The 20,561-nt window shown below is 43.0% G+C and overlaps 1 protein-coding gene across 1 annotated transcript; it reads right to left on the reverse strand.

Moving 5' to 3' along the window:
• Positions 1-317: 317 nt before the first annotated feature.
• On the reverse strand, positions 318-4,895 carry LOC119731113 (lactadherin-like). Its single transcript, XM_038204133.1, has 4 exons — positions 4,539-4,895; positions 2,877-3,011; positions 1,962-2,170; positions 318-1,858 (listed from the first exon to the last, which is right to left on the reverse strand). Exons 1-4 carry the CDS (start codon positions 4,648-4,650, stop codon positions 1,721-1,723), a joined length of 594 nt encoding a protein of 197 aa, XP_038060061.1. The 5' UTR covers positions 4,651-4,895; the 3' UTR covers positions 318-1,720.
• Positions 4,896-20,561: the final 15,666 nt, after the last annotated feature.

Raw genomic sequence — 20,561 nt, forward strand, 5'->3', positions numbered from 1 at the left:
CTCCTGTCCAAACAGTGTGGTGCAGTAGACAGTATTAGCTTCAGTTTGACTTCGATGAAAAATTTCACAATCTTGTCAAATTGACAAATAATCTGATACTGAAATGAATCTAGGAATGATGACAAGTCGTTACTTGATACTCCAGTTGATTTTTCTCCTCAATTAGAGCCGTAGATCCATGATACAATAACGTGATCGGGAGAGCTAACGGTATGAGCAGCCACCAGGCGCATCAAAACTCTGAGAAAGTTAAGCAGTTTCCATGGAAACGTTTTCCTCGTAACAACATAACCTGTCTTTAAATTGGAAATTTAACCGAGCTGCATCAGAATTGGCTACCATGCTATTTCACTCGGCGACACTCTTTGAAATATCGATGTCACTCAATTGTCTCTTTTATTTCTCCATCGTAAACATTGTGCGTTTCAGTTAAATAAGAGTGCAAAGTGCCGAAGGCACCCTATTATAATAGAAGTTGACACAATTCTTGAAACTCTTAATTTGTATTTGATACTGTAGGGGTATGGGATTTCCCTTATCACATATTATTTGCATATGCCCTCATTTGCATGTGACCCCGACAGAATGCAGGGTGTATGTATCCAATGTTGACTTGGTGCCCCAAAAATCTTTGATCGGAAGTCTAACATTATACTCCAATAGATCTTGTGTTTAAGTACTTGCGTTCTAATCTCTGTTAAACATGGATCAACAAGAATAGTTCAATGATAGAGCTATATTAAATTTAATATAGTTCTATATGGATATAATGCACTTCATGTTTTTGGGCGTTGTTTGCAGAAGGCTTCGGATCTTGTTGCTAGGTGCGCAGCTTATGTGCACAAACTATTGACGGTCTCTTGCTGTGGGTCGCCATGCTGCTGCGACGTCACTGGCCTTTCGCCGGCCTTTCGTCACACTTTTAACTTTAAGGTAGATCGTTTCTCAGCGATCACTCTATTTATATAATGGGTGGCATTTTGTAGATGCTGTTGGTGGGTCTTTGTGAGCATTTTACATTATTTGACCGAGTTATTTTGAGTTAACTCGCTCCGTGTCACTATTTGTTATATAATTCCGGAGTCTTATAAAGCGCACGTATCTACCAACAATAGGTACTGAAGGCGCTTATGTCACGTTTTCACGTGACATTCACGTGCTTGTGCCTAATTTGCACGTAAGCTCATCATTCAAACCTGTTATCAATTACCACCGACTCATTTGTGTGCTATGGAGGAAGGACAGCAGTGACGGGGTCCACTTCCTGAACGCGCGTGGAAATTTAGACATTTTGTAAATTTGACTTCAGTTTGGAATTTTAACCAAATAATTATGTAATAAAAATTACAGTTACTTAATCAGAAAAAAAATACTCTTATTTTGAATTTTAACTCAATCTTTTTGAAATCCAATTAAATCTTAATGATTCGTGTAAGATCTTAAGTACTGGTTTCTATCTTCAATGTAATCAGTGTTTTGTCCGAGTGCATAATACAGTGGCAACACTTCCTAAAAGTGGGATCCTTACATTGATTCAGTTACTAGTTGTCCCTACTAACATACTCAAGAAAAGTTTCTGAAAAAATTCATCGTCTACGTTTGATAAAATTTACGACATGATAAAATGTTAAATGGCAATCATACAATTCTAGTTAGTTAAGAGCCAATATTTACAAGCAAAAAATAAATATTCATGTAAATAACATCGTAAATAGTTTGACTAATAGCAGCCAATCAATTCAAACCTCATGCTGCAATGGTCGTGCCATTCAGTGGGGTGAATGCGCAGGATTCTGGTGCGCAAGGCAAACGGCAGGCGAGTAGTTACCAGGGTGGTCCTATCTGTGTTACCAGGGAACTGTAAACAAAAAGAACAATTAACAATATTAATGGTTCGAATTTAAGTATAATTGTAAGTTTGCATACGACGTTTGATATTTTTGGGTATTGAATAATCCTACCTTCATTGGTGTGCCGTCTGCATCAGTCACGTAATTCCAGGACTGACCGTCATCGCTGTACGTCACTTGGTACTCCGTCACCCTTTGGTCGTGATCTCCGCGCCCCTGGGTGATCAGACCAGTGATGGTGACTGTGTCATTGAAGTCAACCTGTATCCATGGACTGATATTATCAGTGATGCCAGCGTTACACCATGCTGCAGCGTATCCTGTTGAGCATGAAAAACGTTTGCTTAATTCCCCTATTTTAAAGTTAGTATCTGCATGATATTTCAAATTTTCTAACTTTTTTCGAGTATGATGTTCTTCATCACTAGGATTTGTTTTTTAGTATTAAGGCAATAATTCCTTAAGAAGAGCTTTGATAGCGCTTATTTTAAGCTCAAACAGTCCGCTCTAAATTGAAAAGCCAATTTGAAAAAAAATGATATCTTAGCGTAAACCGAGTTTTATTTTCAACGTCTGTTTGTAAACTTTATTAATGCAAACAAAATTATCAATTCAATTTTAACATTTACTTGTAAGAGTACCACTCCCAAAGAGCACGGGTTTTAATGTCTATTGAATGCTTTCACTCAATGACAGGAAAGCTGAATCTAAGTTTATACTACACGTTTAACTGTAGTCCGACAGTCTTTAACTGAAGTCCGACAGTCTTCGCCCTACCCCAAGCTAGCCGACAAAAGTTACACTAGTAGTGTCGACTAATCGGGACCAGCCTATTGAGGTCGCTCGCATAGACGTATACAACAACAGCCTGCGCAGGCGTGAAGGTACGGCACGAAGAGTCGACCGTCCGTCAATGCGATTAAATTTGCTCGATTGAGTTGTAGCAGTAAATGGTGAGGAATAAATCCTTACTAACGTGCTTCTAAATTAAAAGTATAACGTTATTAAGCTGAATACAACAGATACCTTGAGTATTAAGCCTGGCCCTGGGTGGGGCGTGGTCAGCGCGGTTTTGCCAAAAAGACGAAGCTGTGATGCGTTCATCCGGGGTGCGACCATCTTCCATCCCGAGAGGTCCCTCCAGAGAGCAAGAAAGCTTACCTGCAGGGAAAAAATTAATACGAAATTACTGTACTGCGATAGAACCACGCCAAAAACTCAGTTGACGAATCAGAATGCTATATTTACGAATTACACCGGTCGTCATGTGATTCTATGGGTGAAAATTTGAAGTATCTTTTCATGGAATTTAAATGATACATTGAAAGTACTGGGAAAACTTATATTTGTTATTTTTTTACTCAAGGGATTGGTGTCGGCATCCAGGCCCCAAGCCGGTTTTAAACGAACTTGATTTATACCGGGCAAGCACATATTTATTAGCATTTATAAATGCCTTTCTGTCAAAAGGTCAAAACAATTCAAAAGGCATACATTTATACGATTTTGTTCATGTTCATGTTCTACGAAACATCCCACTAGCTATGTTTAAGGTATGTGCCTCTCCCACGAGTAGTGCTAAAAAATCTCCTTATGTGGAGATTGCGCTTGTGGCGCGTACTGCGCGAGGTGGCGCAGAGCGTGGCAGTGCCAGTGTAGTGTGAATTTAGGACTCTATGACTCTACTACTTTGGTAGTATTGCGCACGCCTATATTTGAAGATTGTGAACCTTTCTCTAATAAAAGATAAAGGGACCAGATTTCACAGGAGTCCTAATTTCGGGTAACACCAGAAAAGTGTTTAAACCAGCCAATCGGTGTTTTATCAACCGTTTAATACCACCCAAGTGACGGGCTCTGGACCAATAGGAATAGGCAAAATGTCTCACATATTTATGAATAAGGGAATAAATATATGCTTGACCGGTTTTTAAAAAAAAATACGTTTAAAACGGCTTGGGGCCTTGACGCAGAATGATGGCCCATGCCAAAGGCGAGGGGCATTATCGGCGACCAGGCCCTAGCCGGTTTTAAACGTATTTGTTTAATACCGGTCAAAGTACATATTTATTCCTGTTCATAAATACCTTTCTGTCCAAAATGCAAAACAAGTCAAAAATCTACAAATTTCTAACGATTTTGTTTAAACACTTTTACATCACGTTTTGTGAAACACTCCTCTGATCATGTATGTATGGTATATTCTTCACGCGCTTTGTGTTAAAAATTTCCTTAATAAGGAAATTTGCCTGTGCACGGCTCGTACTGCGCGATGCGGCACAGAACGCAGCGGTGTTTTACCAGCGATTTAAAACCACACACGAGACGGGTTTTGAACCAATAGGAATGGGTAAACTTTCTCATTTATTTATGAATTATTATTTATCTAGGAAAGCAGTAGCGCACCATTCAGGCCAGTCGTTAGAATTGCCTGACCGGCCGGCTATTGTAAAATTTTAAAATCGGGGACGGCGGGCTGGATCTCATTTTACGCATGGGGGCGCTCTCCCCTAGCCCTTGCTTCTTTTCTTACAGTCTTCTCATCTTACATGAATCTGTGGATGGAAAAGGGATGAGTACACTACAGCATCGATCTGAAACAGTCGTCTTCATTCTTTCTGTTCTTTAATTATTAAGACTTCGGGAGATTGCCCCATTTGGGGGACTAGGGTCCGCTTGTGTACTCACCAGTGCAGTTCAGCCATTGCTGTATCTCCTCAGGATCGCTGCTGATCAGAAAGGTGTCATAGTACGTCACCTCGTAGGGTCTGTACGGTACGAAGGTGTTGAGGCCACCCATTCCGATCTCCGTGCACTCACACGGGTCCACGGCTTGAATCAACCAGCGGTAGCGGCCGGTCTGTGGGTCGGGCTACTGGCTAATGGTGCACGGCATTTCTTGGAAATGGAAGGAGTGCAAAAATCGTATTTGTTACACATTCTTTAAGAATTCAGTCCCCTCTCCAAGGAAGACAGCATTGTGTTGCGTTATGAACACTCATTTTTAATGAACGTGCAGAGTGTGGACGATTCCGATGAGAGAAGGCTGGTCCACACACTAGCGACTAATCTCGCTGACGGTCCTTTGAAGCATACTTATCACCGCAAGGTTCCGGCTCAGCTCCCGCTCACGCGTCCCGCCTACACCTGCTACGAGCATTTCCATTGGGTTACCCATCTACTGTACGTTGTTGCATCTTAATACTCCTTCCTGATCGGCCGTTAGTCCTGAAATATTGTGCACAACGTTACGAGAACGTTTTCTTGAGCGACTTTTAAATGTGTAGTGATCTCCTCATCCCACGTAAAAATATTGTCCACTTGAACCTTTTCCCTGTTTTGGATTTAATATGTTTTAAATTATAGCCTTTTTGAATGCTGTGGATCTAGAATACTCGCTTTGATGAAACAGAGAGGTGGTCGCGGTTGACCACCAGCGAAGTTAACGGTAATACTTTTATGAGACAAATTATGTTTAGTATTGTCATGTTCCTATTAATTATCCCGACCCCTTCCCTGGCCCGACGCTGCCCAAATATGTTGGGGTACGGTCACGTTTTTTTAAGCCCAAGAGTGGGGACTTTGTTTTACGAGCACCCCACCCGTGAATGTAGGGGATTGTCACTTGAGTTTTGCCATAGGGCCAGGAGTGGTGATTTAGCAATTCAAAAGTACTTGACAATCTTGGGTTGGTCAGCCCAGAGGAGGAGTGGGGAATTAAATCAATCATCGATAGGTGCATTAATTTTTAAAAATGAGGCTTTTTTGTGAAATGTAACTGTCGCGTTACAGTTAATAGTACCCATTTTTAGGGTTTTATCTATCAACAAAATCTGACCTAAAATTTTACTAAGCAGAAAATGGGAAAATACGGTTATCCTTTTTTGGCGCTCAATACAGGAAATAAGGAAATCGGGCTTGTCCACTTCTAAAGCTTCATAATTTTTGCTGGTAAGAATTTGAGATTGTTAGTTGTCTACTTTTTAGGCGCCGAGATCCAAATATCTGCTAGCAGAAAATTAAGTTGTTTTAAAAACCGATGTTGTAATTTTTCTGCTACCAGTAAATGAGAAAATACAGTTTTCTACTTTTGCGCTTCACAACACATAAGTATATATACCTTATGTGCGTTAAGGGGAGTCAGAGGGCGACTTTTTTTTTCCGTGTAGACATGAATAAACCCTTCTGTGCAGTACACGCCCATCACTACCTGCTCTCTCACCCTGGTTTTGGATCATTTGCATGTGGAAGATTTTTGAACACGTATGCAAATGAGCAACAGTCTGGTGCGTTTGTTTTTGTATGAGGTGTCTGGGGTAAAAACAGAGTCAACTCGTCGCAGCGCGAGCATGGCGTGCACGGTTACGAAAACACGATTTTTAAAATTAAACTGTTACGATCTTATATCGAGACAACATGCAGTATCATATTGTAGCGGAACAGTTAATATTGGCGCGCTATGTTCACCGTAGTTTAGTTGGTTGGTACGCGGACTTCTGTCCGTTGTACAGCGCGCGAGTAGCGTGGCTGGTTGGTACCCAGCGCGGGTATATAAGCGCGTGTCGCGCGCGCACTCACTCTCTTCCATTTCTCTCTTCCATTTCACTCGTCCATGGATTGCACTCTCCCATTGCACTGCTCACGTTGTGTGCTTTAGCTGTAAATTGTGGCGCGAAGCGTAGCACAGTTCCCGCTCAGAGACTTGGAGTTGCTGAAGCGTGTGTAGTACAGCTGTGGTCAGTCTCTCACTCAGGAAGAGCACTAGTTTAGTTCCGGTGAGTGTAGGGATTAGGAAATCTGGTTGGTACGGGAAGCATTCCAGTTCTTGACGATTATTGGAAAGGGGCCAATTCTTACAATTGAGCAGGACACACCTAAGTAGGACACACCTTAGTAGGACGCACCTAAGTAGGACGCATCTTATTGGGTCTCCAAGTAGTTACAATAAAGCAGTGAAGCCCTAAATACCCGAGTGTCTGATCTATTCATTGGACGTTAGCCCTTCCCCGAGTGTGTTCGTGAGGTTTGCGTGAGAGCGCGAGTGAGTGTGTTCCCTGAGCGCCTGGCGGTAGACTGCCCCAAAACGGACCTGTTCCCCTGGCCTTCCCCACAGCCGCTCGTCGGGTCGGCAGAGAGCAATATCCAAGGCATCGTCGACACAAGACCGCCACAAATGGTGTCAGAAGTGGGATAGGCGCCAGGATTACACAACACAGAACCCATCACGAACTACGAGCAAACAATCACCTACCTAGGACAGAGTCACCCAGATAGGCGTACGTCATGGAAAAGAAACAAGCAAACCAACCTAGACCGGTACTAATAGAGGAACTGACCGAGGACGCGGCTGAAACTTCCCAGTACGCGGAGGAGCAACAACGCCTAGAAGTTGAGACTGAGAAGCTCTGGGCAAAATTGGGTCAACTCCATGAACAGCTAGACAAACTGGAGACGAGAAGGGTGCAACTTGAAAGTCGGCAGGTGGATGCAGAGGCAGGTGCCCAAGTGGAGTTACCAACAACGAGTTTCAGATACCTTGACACTGTTAGAGATGCATCAAGTAGCCTGATATCATCGTCAACACCTATGCCAAGGTGCAGACCTACGCCAAAACCCAGAACCAGGTATCCTACACTATCGTCTTCATTACTGGTACCTACAAATACACCAGTCACATCTTCGACCTCGGTAGAAGCGTCCCAACAAGAAATCAAGAGTAATGCTGATACAGAAAAAGGGTGGTCAATGGAGAGGAATTTCTCAGCAGGTGCAGCCGGAAGAGCATCAGAGCCAGAAAAGCAAGTTTCAGGCGAGGACAGGTCTAGCCTAGATAGGCGAGAGCCGGTGGTTGAAGTGAAGAGAGACGGCCGTTCGCCTGCAGAGTTGAAGCGACCTAATATCGTACCAGATCGGTACAACGGCAAGACTGTATGGAGGGATTTTTGGCAGCATTTTGAAGCGTGCAAACTCGCTAACGGGTGGACGGACGAACAAGCTAAAGTCTTCTTGGCTGCGAGCTTGCAGGGGATAGCGGTGAAGGTGCTATCAAACAGTCCGGATGGTAGTCAAACGATGACGTATAAAGAATTAAAAGACAGGCTGGAGAGGAGATTCGGACCGGGCCAATTGTCGGAAAACCACTTGATGGAGCTTCGTTGCAGACGACAGGGACCAAAGGAAACACTGAGGGAGCTAGGTCAGTCAATCAGGGAGTTGGCCACGCTGGCATATCCTGAGATAGCAGACGAAGGGAAGGATCGCCTAGCGAGAGGTCACTTTTCGGACGCGATAGAGGACCAGGCCATCCGTGAAGGAATCTTCAGGACACAGCCAAAGACACTCGATGAGGCTATAAGGGCAGCAATGGCGACAGAGAGTTTCCTCAAGGTGGAACAACAGAGGCCCAGTCGCAACCCAAAGCAAGCACGAGTACTAGAGGGACAAAATGACTCTTCGGTGGAAAAGCTGGAGGATTTCGTAAGAAATAGCCAGAAACGGATGGCAGAGGCCATACAAAGAGCTCAAGAAGAGACAAAAGCGTGGGTGGCTAACCTGGTGCAAGGGAGACCTACAGGTGCAGGGAACGACAAGCCAAACATGACAGAAGGCGTTCCGAGTACCTCCTACAGGAGACGACCTAGAGAGGACATTGTGTGCTTCAGGTGCGAGAGGAAAGGACATTTCGCTCGTGACTGTAAATGGCCGCCAGCAAAGAGACACGGGTCGGGAAACGGATCGCAGCTGACCCCAGGGCCCGAGGGAAAGCTGGGAGGAGAAGAGGGCCACAAGACCGTCGTCCACGAGACAAACCAATAGACAAGGGTCATGTAATTACCAATTCAATTGCAACAGCAGAAAGAGTGAAAAGGGGCATGTTTGTACCAGCAGTGGTGAGGGGACAGCAGGCGAAGCTTCTGGTGGACACCGGGGCAACAGACACGTTTCTGTCATCTACTCTCTACCACAAGATCTCACCTGAGAATAGGCCTCATCTTTCTAATGAGGGTTCGTGCATTAAAAATGCTGATGGTTCGCGGATAGTGACGTTAGGTAGCGCCTGGGTGGAGTTACAGGTTGGAAGAACGACACATCCAGTGTACGCGACCTTCGGAAATTTACACTCTATGGATGGAATCCTGGGTATGGATTTTTTGTACCCAACATGCGGGTCACTCAACTTTAGGACACTTGAGCTCACAGTAAATGGAGAACGGGTGAAGTGCAGCGATGAGTACGCAGGAGCAGCCGGGGGAAGGAACCTATACAGGCCAGACCATAAGGGTTACCCAAGCGTTGAACAGAATGCGTGTGTGGACATGCTACGGAATGCCCGAGCCAGTTCTTTAACTAGCCATGAGAAACTAACGAGATTCATTTCTTTTCATCATTGTCAGGAGGAAAACATGGGTCGAGACTCGCCAGCAAAGAGGACTCCACTGGACCTAGACGAGGCGAAGACAATAGACTGTCCGAAATGCCACAGTGTGTTTCTACATCGGAGGAGTCTGGACCGACATCTGACAGTGGAGCATGGGCCACGAGTGTTTTATTGGTGCCGGCAGTGTTCACACAAGAACAATCGGCGGGATAATCTGCTGAATCATTATAAAGATTGTCATCCGTCCTGCCTGGCTGAGGTAAATGGGATCAAGGCTGAGTCCTATGAGGACAGGGAGCGTGAGGCGCGTACCAGGAGCGAGGCAGAAAGGCATCGCCTAGGAGGCAAAAAGTCACCTAAAGGTAAATGGGGTGAATCAGGTTCCCAACCAGAGGTCAAGTCGCGTTCTGCTGGACGGAGCGAGAGTGGACCTACTGCCGCTACAAAGAAGCGTAGCCGGGACAAGAAAGATGAGGAAGAAGTGACTAGGAAGCGTCCCAAAGAGAAGAAGGCGCCATCGACAGTTTCACGTGCACCTGAGGAGGAGGAGGTACGAAGCAGTACCAGTGTTCGCGATGAGCCTGATGGGCCAAGGCCGAGCTCTACTCTTCAGACGCCGTCGGCTTTAAACGTAGCACCAGAGATGGGGGCGAAAGGAGAAGCGAAGGGGCCGGAAGTAGTTGAAGTACCAGATGTTGCTGTGGAGTTGGAAATAGCAGCAATCTTAGGTGACAGCGGGAGTGGAGAGCTCCCAGAGATCACACTGTCGCCTACCCCTCCGCTGATGATGGATTTAGAGGAGCCCCACAGCCATGAGGAGCCAGGCATGCCGCCGAGAGGGAAGCCGCGAGCGATGATAGAGTTGATGAGGGATGAGGCCAAACGACGCGATGGTCAGGAAACCACCGCTAAGGGGGGAGAGAGCATCCCAGTCATGTCAACACCACTGCACCTAGACAGGCTGCTACCGGGACAGGCAGTCCGGATCAAGGAGGTTAAGGAAACCTACCTGTACAGAGATGGAGACAAGACACTCCAAGGCTCGACGACACGTGAGTATGATGTCGTTTACTTGAGACACCTAAAGGCAAAGAAGTCGACAGAGCAACAAACCTCACCAAGTCCAACATCACAGGGAGAAGGTCGCCTATGCAGGTTGATGAAGACCGATGGTGATTCAGTCGGCACACCTTATTCGGATGAGGATCTCATCAGTGCCATGATGGGTAGAGTCAACCGCGTGATGGAGACTACTACACGACAGGTGTACCATGAAGGCAACAAAGTGACCAAGGACAAACTACAGCGCACCTACGACGTGGATTTCCTGGCTGGAGTTGCACAGGATCCTTAGAAGCTATAAGGATAACGTCTACCTAAAGAGGCTTTGTTGAACTGTTTGTTGAACTGTTGAGGATCTTTTTTGGTAACATTTGTTAAGCACTTGTTCAAGTTTGTAATAGAAGAGGCATTTTGAACTGTTTTATATAAAGTTTCGTTTTGATAAAGTTTTGTTTTCTTGTAAACTAAAGGAGAGTTTTGTATAAGGACCTAGGTAGGTCAAACCATTATTTTGTATAAGGCCGAGGTAGGTCAAACCGTTATTTTGTATAAGGACCTAAGTAGGTCAGCAAATTATTTTGTACAAGGATTCCAGATGAGACATTTTTTGACTGTTATTAAGTTAAGCTTTATTTAAGTTAGCCAAAGGTGGCAGAGCACCTTGTTAGGAGTTATAGTTTTTATAACTGTTCCTTATTGTTATCAGTTTTTAAGGTCAAGGGACTGACCAAACCTGGGGCGCGGCTGTGTAGCGGAACAGTTAATATTGGCGCACTATGTTCACCGTAGTTTAGTTGGTTGGTACGCGGACTTCTGTCCGTTGTACAGCGCGCGAGTAGCGTGGCTGGTTGGTACCCAGCGCGGGTATATAAGCGCGTGTCGCGCGCGCACTCACTCTCTTCCATTTCTCTCTTCCATTTCACTCGTCCATGGATAGCACTCTCCCATTGCACTGCTCACGTTGTGTGCTTTAGCTGTAAATTGTGGCGCGAAGCGTAGCACAGTTCCCGCTCAGAGACTTGGAGTTGCTGAAGCGTGTGTAGTACAGCTGTGGTCAGTCTCTCACTCAGGAAGAGCACTAGTTTAGTTCCGGTGAGTGTAGGGATTAGGAAATCTGGTTGGTACGGGAAGCATTCCAGTTCTTGACGATTATTGGAAAGGGGCCAATTCTTACAATTGAGCAGGACACACCTAAGTAGGACACACCTTAGTAGGACGCACCTAAGTAGGACGCATCTTATTGGGTCTCCAAGTAGTTACAATAAAGCAGTGAAGCCCTAAATACCCGAGTGTCTGATCTATTCATTGGACGTTAGCCCTTCCCCGAGTGTGTTCGTGAGGTTTGCGTGAGAGCGCGAGTGAGTGTGTTCCCTGAGCGCCTGGCGGTAGACTGCCCCAAAACGGACCTGTTCCCCTGGCCTTCCCCACAGCCGCTCGTCGGGTCGGCAGAGAGCAATATCCAAGGCATCGTCGACACAAGACCGCCACAATATTTCATATTAATATGAGCAAATTGGAAAGGAAATTTGTATTTTCGAGAAGGCGAGTGGACGAATGATCGCGAAAACACGTACTGTACGTTGCGAATAATAGCACCAAGTACACGATAAAAATCCATTACTAGCCAATTGCGGTATCGAATCAAGATACAGGAAGAAAGTTTGCTATCCAGGGTTTACTATTGGAAACAAGGTTGGAAATAAAGTGAGCACTGGGGACTAGGTTGCAAAAACTAGACATCGCGCGCTCTCACAGGCACACATTTATAACGAGGTAGAAATTCAGTCACATGTACAAACACGTGCGTGTAGTAAACCTATAGGACTTGTTAACCAATCACGTAAGTGCAGCAACTCACGGAGCTTTTAAGCTCCACCAAGTCACTAACACCGAGTGGATTAAGCGTTGGTGCTATACGCATGACGTCAGAAATAAACCGTGTCTCTAAGCTCACACACTTTCCGTCCCATTATGAAACCTTGCAAAATCATTTGTGGTCGCTCACGGAATATGAAACAGGCAATTTGGTAAAATTTTGATTGAGGGTTTTAAATTAAAAGTCAAAAACCCTTTTTTGTGGCGCTAGAGGGCGCCCTTTCGAGGCATGACGTCAAAGTTATGGGTTTTTTGTTTTGTTTGGCATTCCTGACTTAACACTTCCATAATGTAATTGTCTATAGTAAAATGCTTCCGTTTTCGAGTTAGATTCAATTTCTTTTGAACATTCCGGTAACACCGGAAGTGAAGGTCAAGTGGTTTTGTGCCTGGGAATAACAAATGTTGCTCAAGGCACCGTCTACGACATCAAGAAAAAAGGAACACGATACTCTATTTAGTTCAAGAGATAACATAGCTCAAACTATTTTGTCAAATTGTGCCCTGAAATTGCTGTAATTTGATACCTGATGACGTCATGAAGACGTAACAAATAATATAACATATTCGTTACCATGGTACAAGTTGACACTAGGTTTAATGATTATCCCGTAAACCGTTCGGAAGAAATTTTGTTTGTTTTTTATTTCAGGCTAGTATCTTTATTTTGAATTCACCAAACTTTGACCTTCCAGTAGACCCGGAAGTAAAGGTCAAGCAAGTTTACGTACACAACAAAAATGTTAAACAATCAATGGTCTATCTGATTACAGAATACAAACATCATTGATTATTTTGTGCAAGAGTAATAGGTGAAAGTAGTTGCTCAAGGCACTTTTTTCACCTAAAATCGCTTGTAATTTGACACCCAATTACGTCATCATGACGTCAGAGTAATATGCACCACTCGGGATAAGGATCGATTATGTTGACAGTTACAGCTTCATACCTTAAACCGTTTAGGAAAAAAACCGCGGAGAAGTATTGTGCAGAAAAAAAGACCTAAACAAAGATTAATCAAAACGATTTAAACAGTGGTCGGGTTGTGCCCTACCACTTGAAATGATACCATGTAGTCAGTGGGCTTGTGGTAGCCCATATGCCTTTTCGGGTACATTCTTTGAAACTGTCATTATAGATACCTCAAGGAATTCAAAACCACTTGATGCCATTTTTTCTGACCCTTTCATGACCATGACTTTAAAAAGTGGTGGTCTCTTGTGCAAAAAAAAGTGATTCAGATAAGTTCGCTTTTCTTTTTGGTATTTAGACAGCTCACCCAAGAGCTACATCACGAGAATAAACATTTCCAGAATTTTGGGGTTGGGGCCACATTTTATAGAAGCGGGGGGGGGGGCAAATGTCATTAACAGAAAATCGAGCTGTAACGGACATTTTTTGTGTGTGTTTTTGGTTTTTGTTTCCATGCAGTACAGTAACCGGGTGGACAGTATGCTTTCCTGTCAAATCATAAAAAAAAATTCCTTTTGGGGGTGTGTCACACTTTTTTTCATCATAGGGGGCATATTCCAAAATTGGGCTTGCGGGAGCCAATATGCATTACAGGTATACATTCTTTTAAACTCTCAGGATCACCTATGGATACCACTACGAAGTCCAAAAAAAAAATCGCTTGGTCCCAATTTTGCCAACGCCGCTAGGGTTGCCATTTGAATTTCCAAATGGCAGCCATTTTAAAAATCTATCCTACATATTGTACTCATATAAATTGACAAAATAATCGACTTTTGAGACATTTATGTTCTGATCTTTTATATTATATCCTGAATACAATGCTGACCCTCATTGACAGTACACTCAAACTGTAACAGCCGTTTTAAACTTCAAAATGGCCGCCACTTACAGTTTATATTAAAGATATAATTTGCACTCATTGGAAAAAGTCTAAAATTGACAAAGTTCATTAAGTCACAGAGCAAAGTTATCAAGCTCAGACGATTAAGCGAATGAAATATAAATCACTTGTAACTGAACAAAAGTTTGATGAGGCATTTTATATCCATTTCATGACCTTATTCAGAAAAAAAAGCTTGAGACCGACAGGTATCAGGGGTTATATTCAGATCTGGGTGGATTTCACAAGATTTTGTTTGTTTTAGTACTTTTAAACATTAATTTATTATGGAATAAAAATGTATGTATACCAAATGTATAATTATTATGATCAGTGCTACCTCCAGATTAGATATATCAGGAAAACTTGATAACCAAAGCCTCTTTCAAGAGGTATGCCTGTAACCTTTCATTCTTGTTCACATAGGAAAAGAAGTCTAGAAAGTCAAAGTAAACGATAAGTTGTTAAGTCATTTTATAAGGCCGGGGGAACTTTTACGACATCTTTTAGCCACTATCAACCCTCGTCCAGCCAAGCTAGAGCGGATCTGGCTCAATAGGAGGAGAATTAAATCCTGCTTCCAAACAGATGCTTGGCAATGTTCTCTAAAGATGTGTTTCGTCCATGCATAGGTGGACAGATTGGGCAACTTGACTGACACGACTCTATGATATACTGACGTTTGCATTTCTATAACAGTATGACAGCTTCCGGACTACGCAAGTTGTGATACAACCATAGAGATAGACCAACAGGATAGCCAAAAACAAATTTACACAGACATATTGAAATTGTTTTAAGATATTCCTAAACTTCAAGTTTTTGATGGTGGGCCCCTCTATGGTGAAAAATGGCATCGAAAATATAACCTTAAATTAAGCCATGTATACACAAAAATTGCCAATACCAGTTTGTCCATACGCATGTATGTAGGCATCATTATGGCAGTTCTTTGGCACGCAGTGCTATTGTTTTGGCCAAGTTTCAAATACTTGCATGTGGAAAAACTGGTTTTTGACCGTTTCTCTGTAAATATTTTTCCCCTATCCCCACCTAACTCTCATGTAAACAAAGCGTGACGACATTAGGTATCAGGTCTATTCAACCAACAACTGTGCAACTGCAAGATGTTCCTGCAAAGCACTACTTTGTACTGAACTGTGCAGATGTGAGGCTGAAGAGATGTGTGCAAATACAGCCAGCCACCCTGATGCTGACACTTTTTGCGAACTAATAAAATGACTAATACAATTCCAGGAAAGCATTTAACCAGTTCAAATTACAAATATATATATTAAATATAATTCAAATCTTGTGTAATCCACCCACATCTGGATTTAACTTGTGAAACTATGTACAGTTATCTGTAGGTCTCAAGCTTTTTTCTGAATAAGGTCAATGTATATCAATTATAAAGGATTAAGACACAAATATATTAAAAGACGATTATTTTGTCAATTATATGTGTGTAATATGTGGGATAGATGTTTAAAATGGCTGCCATTTGGAGTTCAAAATGGAAACACTAGGGCGTTGGGAAAAAATGGGACCAAGCGATTTTTTTGATTTATTTAGGTGCCAATAGGTGATGCTGAGAGTTTCAAAGAATGTTTACCTGTAATGTACATTGGCTCCCGCCAGCCCACTTTTGGAATATGCCCCCTTTAATGAAACAAAGTGTGACACACCCCAAAAGGGAACAATTTTTGTATGATTTGACAGGTACGCATTCTCTGTCTACTCGGTTTACTGTACTGAATGGAAATAAAAACCAAAAACACCAAACAAATCTCCGTTACAGATTGATTTTCTGTAAATGACATTTGCCCCCTGATTTTATACAAATTTGGCCCCACCCCAAAAGAGGCAAATTTCTGGATTGTTTTTCTCGTGATGTATGCTCTAGGGTGAGCTGTCTCAATGCTGAAAAGAAAAGTGAAATAATCTGAATCATTTTTTTGTGCACGAAGCCACCACTTTTTAAAGTCATGGCCCCGCGCATAAAAACGGTCAGAAAAAAATGGCATCAAGAGTTTCAAAAAATGTACCCAAAAATGCATATGGGAGGTCTTTTTCGCCCGTAAGCCCACTGACAACTGAATGAATAGCATTTTTTTTTGGTAAGTAATACATAAATAAACCAGACGAATAGAGTTAACTCAATATTTGTCTTTAAAAAAAATCAATAGTTTTATTTCCATTTTCCAACTCGTCAACAAGAATTAATCCATTCAATCTCTATAAAGGAATTTTGCGGAAGAGCGCGGATAAAAAAATCTCGTTCCAAAAATTTGGCGTAACACAATGTGCTGTTGATGGTAAAAACATATTGTCTATTTTAAGCCATTTTTAATATTCTTCCTTACCTTTAATTTCTTTCGCAAGCAGGGCGAGGGAACCACCTGCAAAATACATCAAAATAAAAACATTCCTCCCGTAAGTCCTTCCATTGCTTCCAACAAGCAACAAGCGAGCTGCCGCGAATTGGCTACAAGTTTCACTCGGCGATGCTCACTGAAATGACACTGCTTCCACTAAACAAGCGAGCTGATGCGAAACTGAGTGCAATAATAAAAAAAAAATGTCACTCGAACTGTCTCTTTCATCGTCCCTTCGCAACCAAAATACGTATTAGGCAGTTCCCATGGAAACGTTCCCTTGTAACAAAATAACCTGCCTTTTGACTGACATTGCTATTAAATTACGCGAGCGGCATCGAAGTGGTTACCATGCAGTTTCGACATCTCTGAAAAAACAATTGAGCAGTTTTTATGGAAACTGTTTTCATCATAACAATACAAGTGTCTTTTGTCTAAAAAAATATTTTAAATGCGCTTAATTTTGCCTTGAGAAAGAGCTCTGCTTGCTTTTGCATCGGCCCTATAGTTGGAATTACTTTCTCATCACTATTAAAGCAACAACCAAAAAGGCAATTAGTCACTTGTTGCTTCATTGAACACAACCGCCGTGCGGTCCACACAATTAGATTGCTTGAATGTTCTTTTATTTCTCGTCAGGTGTGTCGGTAGCTTTGAAATAATGAAGTAAATTCTGTCCTTGACGCGCCTAATGAACAGATGTAATTAGTTTGGAAAAATGATAAACACAATAGCCTGATGTCTGGCGTCAGTAAAAATTAACGAATCTGCATCCTACTTAAAATGATTAAAATGTGATACTCTTTCGATATATGTTGATGACATTTGAAGTGTACCGTCATCGTGTATTCATATCATCACATACGGTAGACATTTCAAACAGCCGAAACAGCTTGTGTTTGTCCACACACACATTTCTAGTTTAAATATGACGTCATCAGTGGTCACGTGGCGTCATTTTAAAAGTGCATATTTTAAGATTGTGTCTCTAAAAGAACCAAGTCCGATTGGAAAATTGGAAATTGGTATACATGTATGTACATGGGCGTGTTGCAAACAAAGATTGGGTTAGCATCACTATGACGTCGTCATGGTTCACGAGACGTCATCTTAAAGGTGTATAGTTTAAAATCCTTTGTTTGAAGATCGTAGTCATGGAGCGATGTTTTTACATAGAATTTATACCTGACTACATATATTTATGGTCAAAACAATACATTTCAGAATAAAAAAAAACAATGCGGAAAAGCCCTATGTTCTGTTCATCGAAAAGACATAGATCTAGTTTTTTATTCTTATTTCTTTTTAATTTTTATTTTTAATTTTTTTTGTAAATAAAATTAGAAATAGAAATGCATTTATCACATTCTCTGACCCTCAAAACAGGTCTGGACAATTCATTTGCCATGTGTGTTTGTCTATAGTTACAGAGATATTGGAGAAATAAATATGGGTGACGTACAGCAAAATCCTAACATTGCCTGGCCGTGAAAATTCGAAAACTCAGCGGAGCCTATAGAGCTGGACACCGCGTGACATGGGGCGCTTTTCATCGTAATGTAGGGGCCTACATGAATACAAATTGCAACAGGCTTGTAAAACTTGTAAAACACGTGAACTTGCGTGCTTACATCCTATAGGGCCTAACCTTACTTTAAGACAGTTAATCGTTCCCCCCCCCTCCCTACCCCCCCCCCCTTCAACACTAATGATGATTGAAATGCCGGAACAAATGGAATGCTCCACATTTTTCTAAAATTTCCTTAGAATGCAGGGGGGGGGAGGTGGGGTTCCGGGGCTCGGGGGCCGGACAGGTGTCACATGAAAATTCGACTCCTATGAAAATCGGACCCTTTTCCCCTATTATTGGTTAATCCCTCGCACGTGACAGGTCATACTCTCCCGAAACGATCCTAAAAATAGCATAGTATCGTGCTCACCGCGTGCGCATTACTACCAATGAGTCATTTCATGGAGTTGGATATTCACGCTACACCGGCGTGCCTTACCTCCCCCCCCCCTCCCCCCCCCGCCTTTTCACATCAACACAACACAACACTCTCACCAGGTTTCCTGACAACGTAGAATCCGCCCCTGCCATTTGTTTTGCCATTGTTTTATTATCAATTCTTAGGTTTTCTTTAAGGAAGAAAGTCAGATTTGACAGTCACAGTGTGCAATCGCACAGTTATTATACACTTTTATTGTATCGTGTACCAGAAAGTGCAAGCTCAGTTGCAAAACATGACTTGATTTTAGTTTAGTTTAAGTAGTCTATGGATCATGAATTTTCAGCAAACCTGAAGGCTGGTTATAGCTTTCCTGTCACCGGCTTTTATCATAAAAGTACGCTTGTGGAATGATATGAAAATAATAACAATCTCTTTAAAAGCACGCTTGACTTTCATGTAAAATTATAATCCCTTTCAAAACCGAACCCCACGCCTATAGCTCAGAATACCGATAGCTGATTCAATGACTCCAACCTCGAAAACGATGTTCAAATAATTATCTTTTGCTAAGAAAATATTAGTTAAAGGATGGAGGAAAGTGGTAAGAAATTGCTTCAGATCACACCACAGAACATCTAGAATCCAATTTTTTCGGGGCCCCTAAGCGGGCCCCGAACCCCCACGCCGTAAGGGCTTCGCGCTTCGCGCTCGCATCAGTTCTGATCAAGGTATGTCCCCCCCCCCCCCCACTTTTGAGAAGCGATTGACGCCCCTACATGACGCCCCCCCCCCCCATGAAATGTTCAATATTAATATTAATATGAAATGTGATACTGCATATTGTTTCGTTAAGATTGTAACAGTTTCAAAGTTAATTGAATAAAAATCGTGTTTTCGTAACTCACGCCATGCTCGCGCTGATACGAATTGACTCTGTTTTTACCCCAGACACCGCATACAAAAACAAACGCTAATGTAACGCACATGCAGGCACCAGACTATTCCTCATTTGCATACGTGTTCAAAATCTTGCACATGCAAATGATCCAATACCAGGGTGAGAGAGCAGCAGGTAGTGATGGGCGCGTACTGCTCGATACCCTGGGTACGAGGTTGCATCACCCTTAACCAGCGCCCTGTTTGCAGGGCGGGGGGGTACGAGCGAAAAAAATGTGTCCACATGGTCCGCAATGAAAAAGAATCACATCCGTATGGTGTGTATGCATTTCTCTTTCTATGACAAACTTTTCGGATAGTATTTGCGCGCATTGGCCAACCGCGGTCTACAGCTGCAGCCAGATGCTTTATACATAGGTCATGATAAATGACCCAGAATGCCATCCAAACTTCCTTCACAAGATTCTGTGAAGCTTATCTGCCCTTCCCAGCGCCCGTTTGCAGGGCGGGGGTACGAGCGAACGCCGCTCATGCTATGCGCCCCAACGCCCCTGCCACTTAGTGCCAGTAATCAAAGGAGGAAGGGTAATTTATCAGTGAGCAGAATTAAAGCTGAAAGTAGACCCAGGAACCCCAGGGGATGCTATATTATAGAAGTCCCTTTTTTCGAATTTGACTTGGGTCGGTAGTACGCCCAAAGTCAAAATACGAAAGAAGCCGGGGAGTTCTGGGCCCCAGTTACTGGGTCTAGCAGAAAGGTAAATTCCGGTAAAGGCAGAAAAGCAGAATCTTCTTCCGGACAACAGGGGCCGTATCATAAGTCCGACGCCTCATAGGCCCTACCGACGCCCATCATAAGTCCGAAATTTCGGACTTATGAGGCGTCGGACCTATGAGGCATAAATCTATTTATTCCGCCTCATAGGTCCGACGCCTCATAGGTCCGACGCCTCCATAGGTCCGACGCCTCATAGGTCCGACGCCTCATAAGTCCGACATATTAAACGCCTCGTTCTTCCGTTGTCGGACTTATGAGGCGTCGGACTTATGAGGCGTCGGACCTTTGAGGCGTCGGACTTATGGCCTTTATTTGGTTAGGGATTGCGATTTTGTCGGACTTAGGCGTCGGACCTATGAGGCGTCGGACCTATGAGCGGACCCCGAAAATCAGATGGCCATATACATGTATGTACACCATCATTGACTTAGAATGCCGTAGGCGAGAGTGGCAACAGAAGTATTTATTAAGGAAATGGCATGGGGCGAGTAGGAAGAGTACATGTAGGAGGCCTTCACAATGGTGTAACTGCATGG

This window comes from Patiria miniata, unplaced genomic scaffold, assembly GCF_015706575.1.
Source record: "Patiria miniata isolate m_02_andy unplaced genomic scaffold, ASM1570657v1 HiC_scaffold_23, whole genome shotgun sequence".
NCBI classification, from domain to species: Eukaryota; Metazoa; Echinodermata; class Asteroidea; order Valvatida; family Asterinidae; genus Patiria; species Patiria miniata.

Excerpts from the sequence above, each read along its gene's own strand:
- LOC119731113 (XM_038204133.1), bottom strand. The coding sequence starts at position 4,650 with ATGGGTGGCCTCAACACCTTCGTACCGTACAGACCCTACGAGGTGACG. Across the intron at positions 2,171-2,876 it reads GGCCAGGCTTAATACTCAAG|GATACGCTGCAGCATGGTGT; the intron begins GTATCTGTTGTA and ends CATGCTCAACAG. Across the intron at positions 1,859-1,961 it reads CAGACGGCACACCAATGAAG|TTCCCTGGTAACACAGATAG; the intron begins GTAGGATTATTC and ends TTTTGTTTACAG.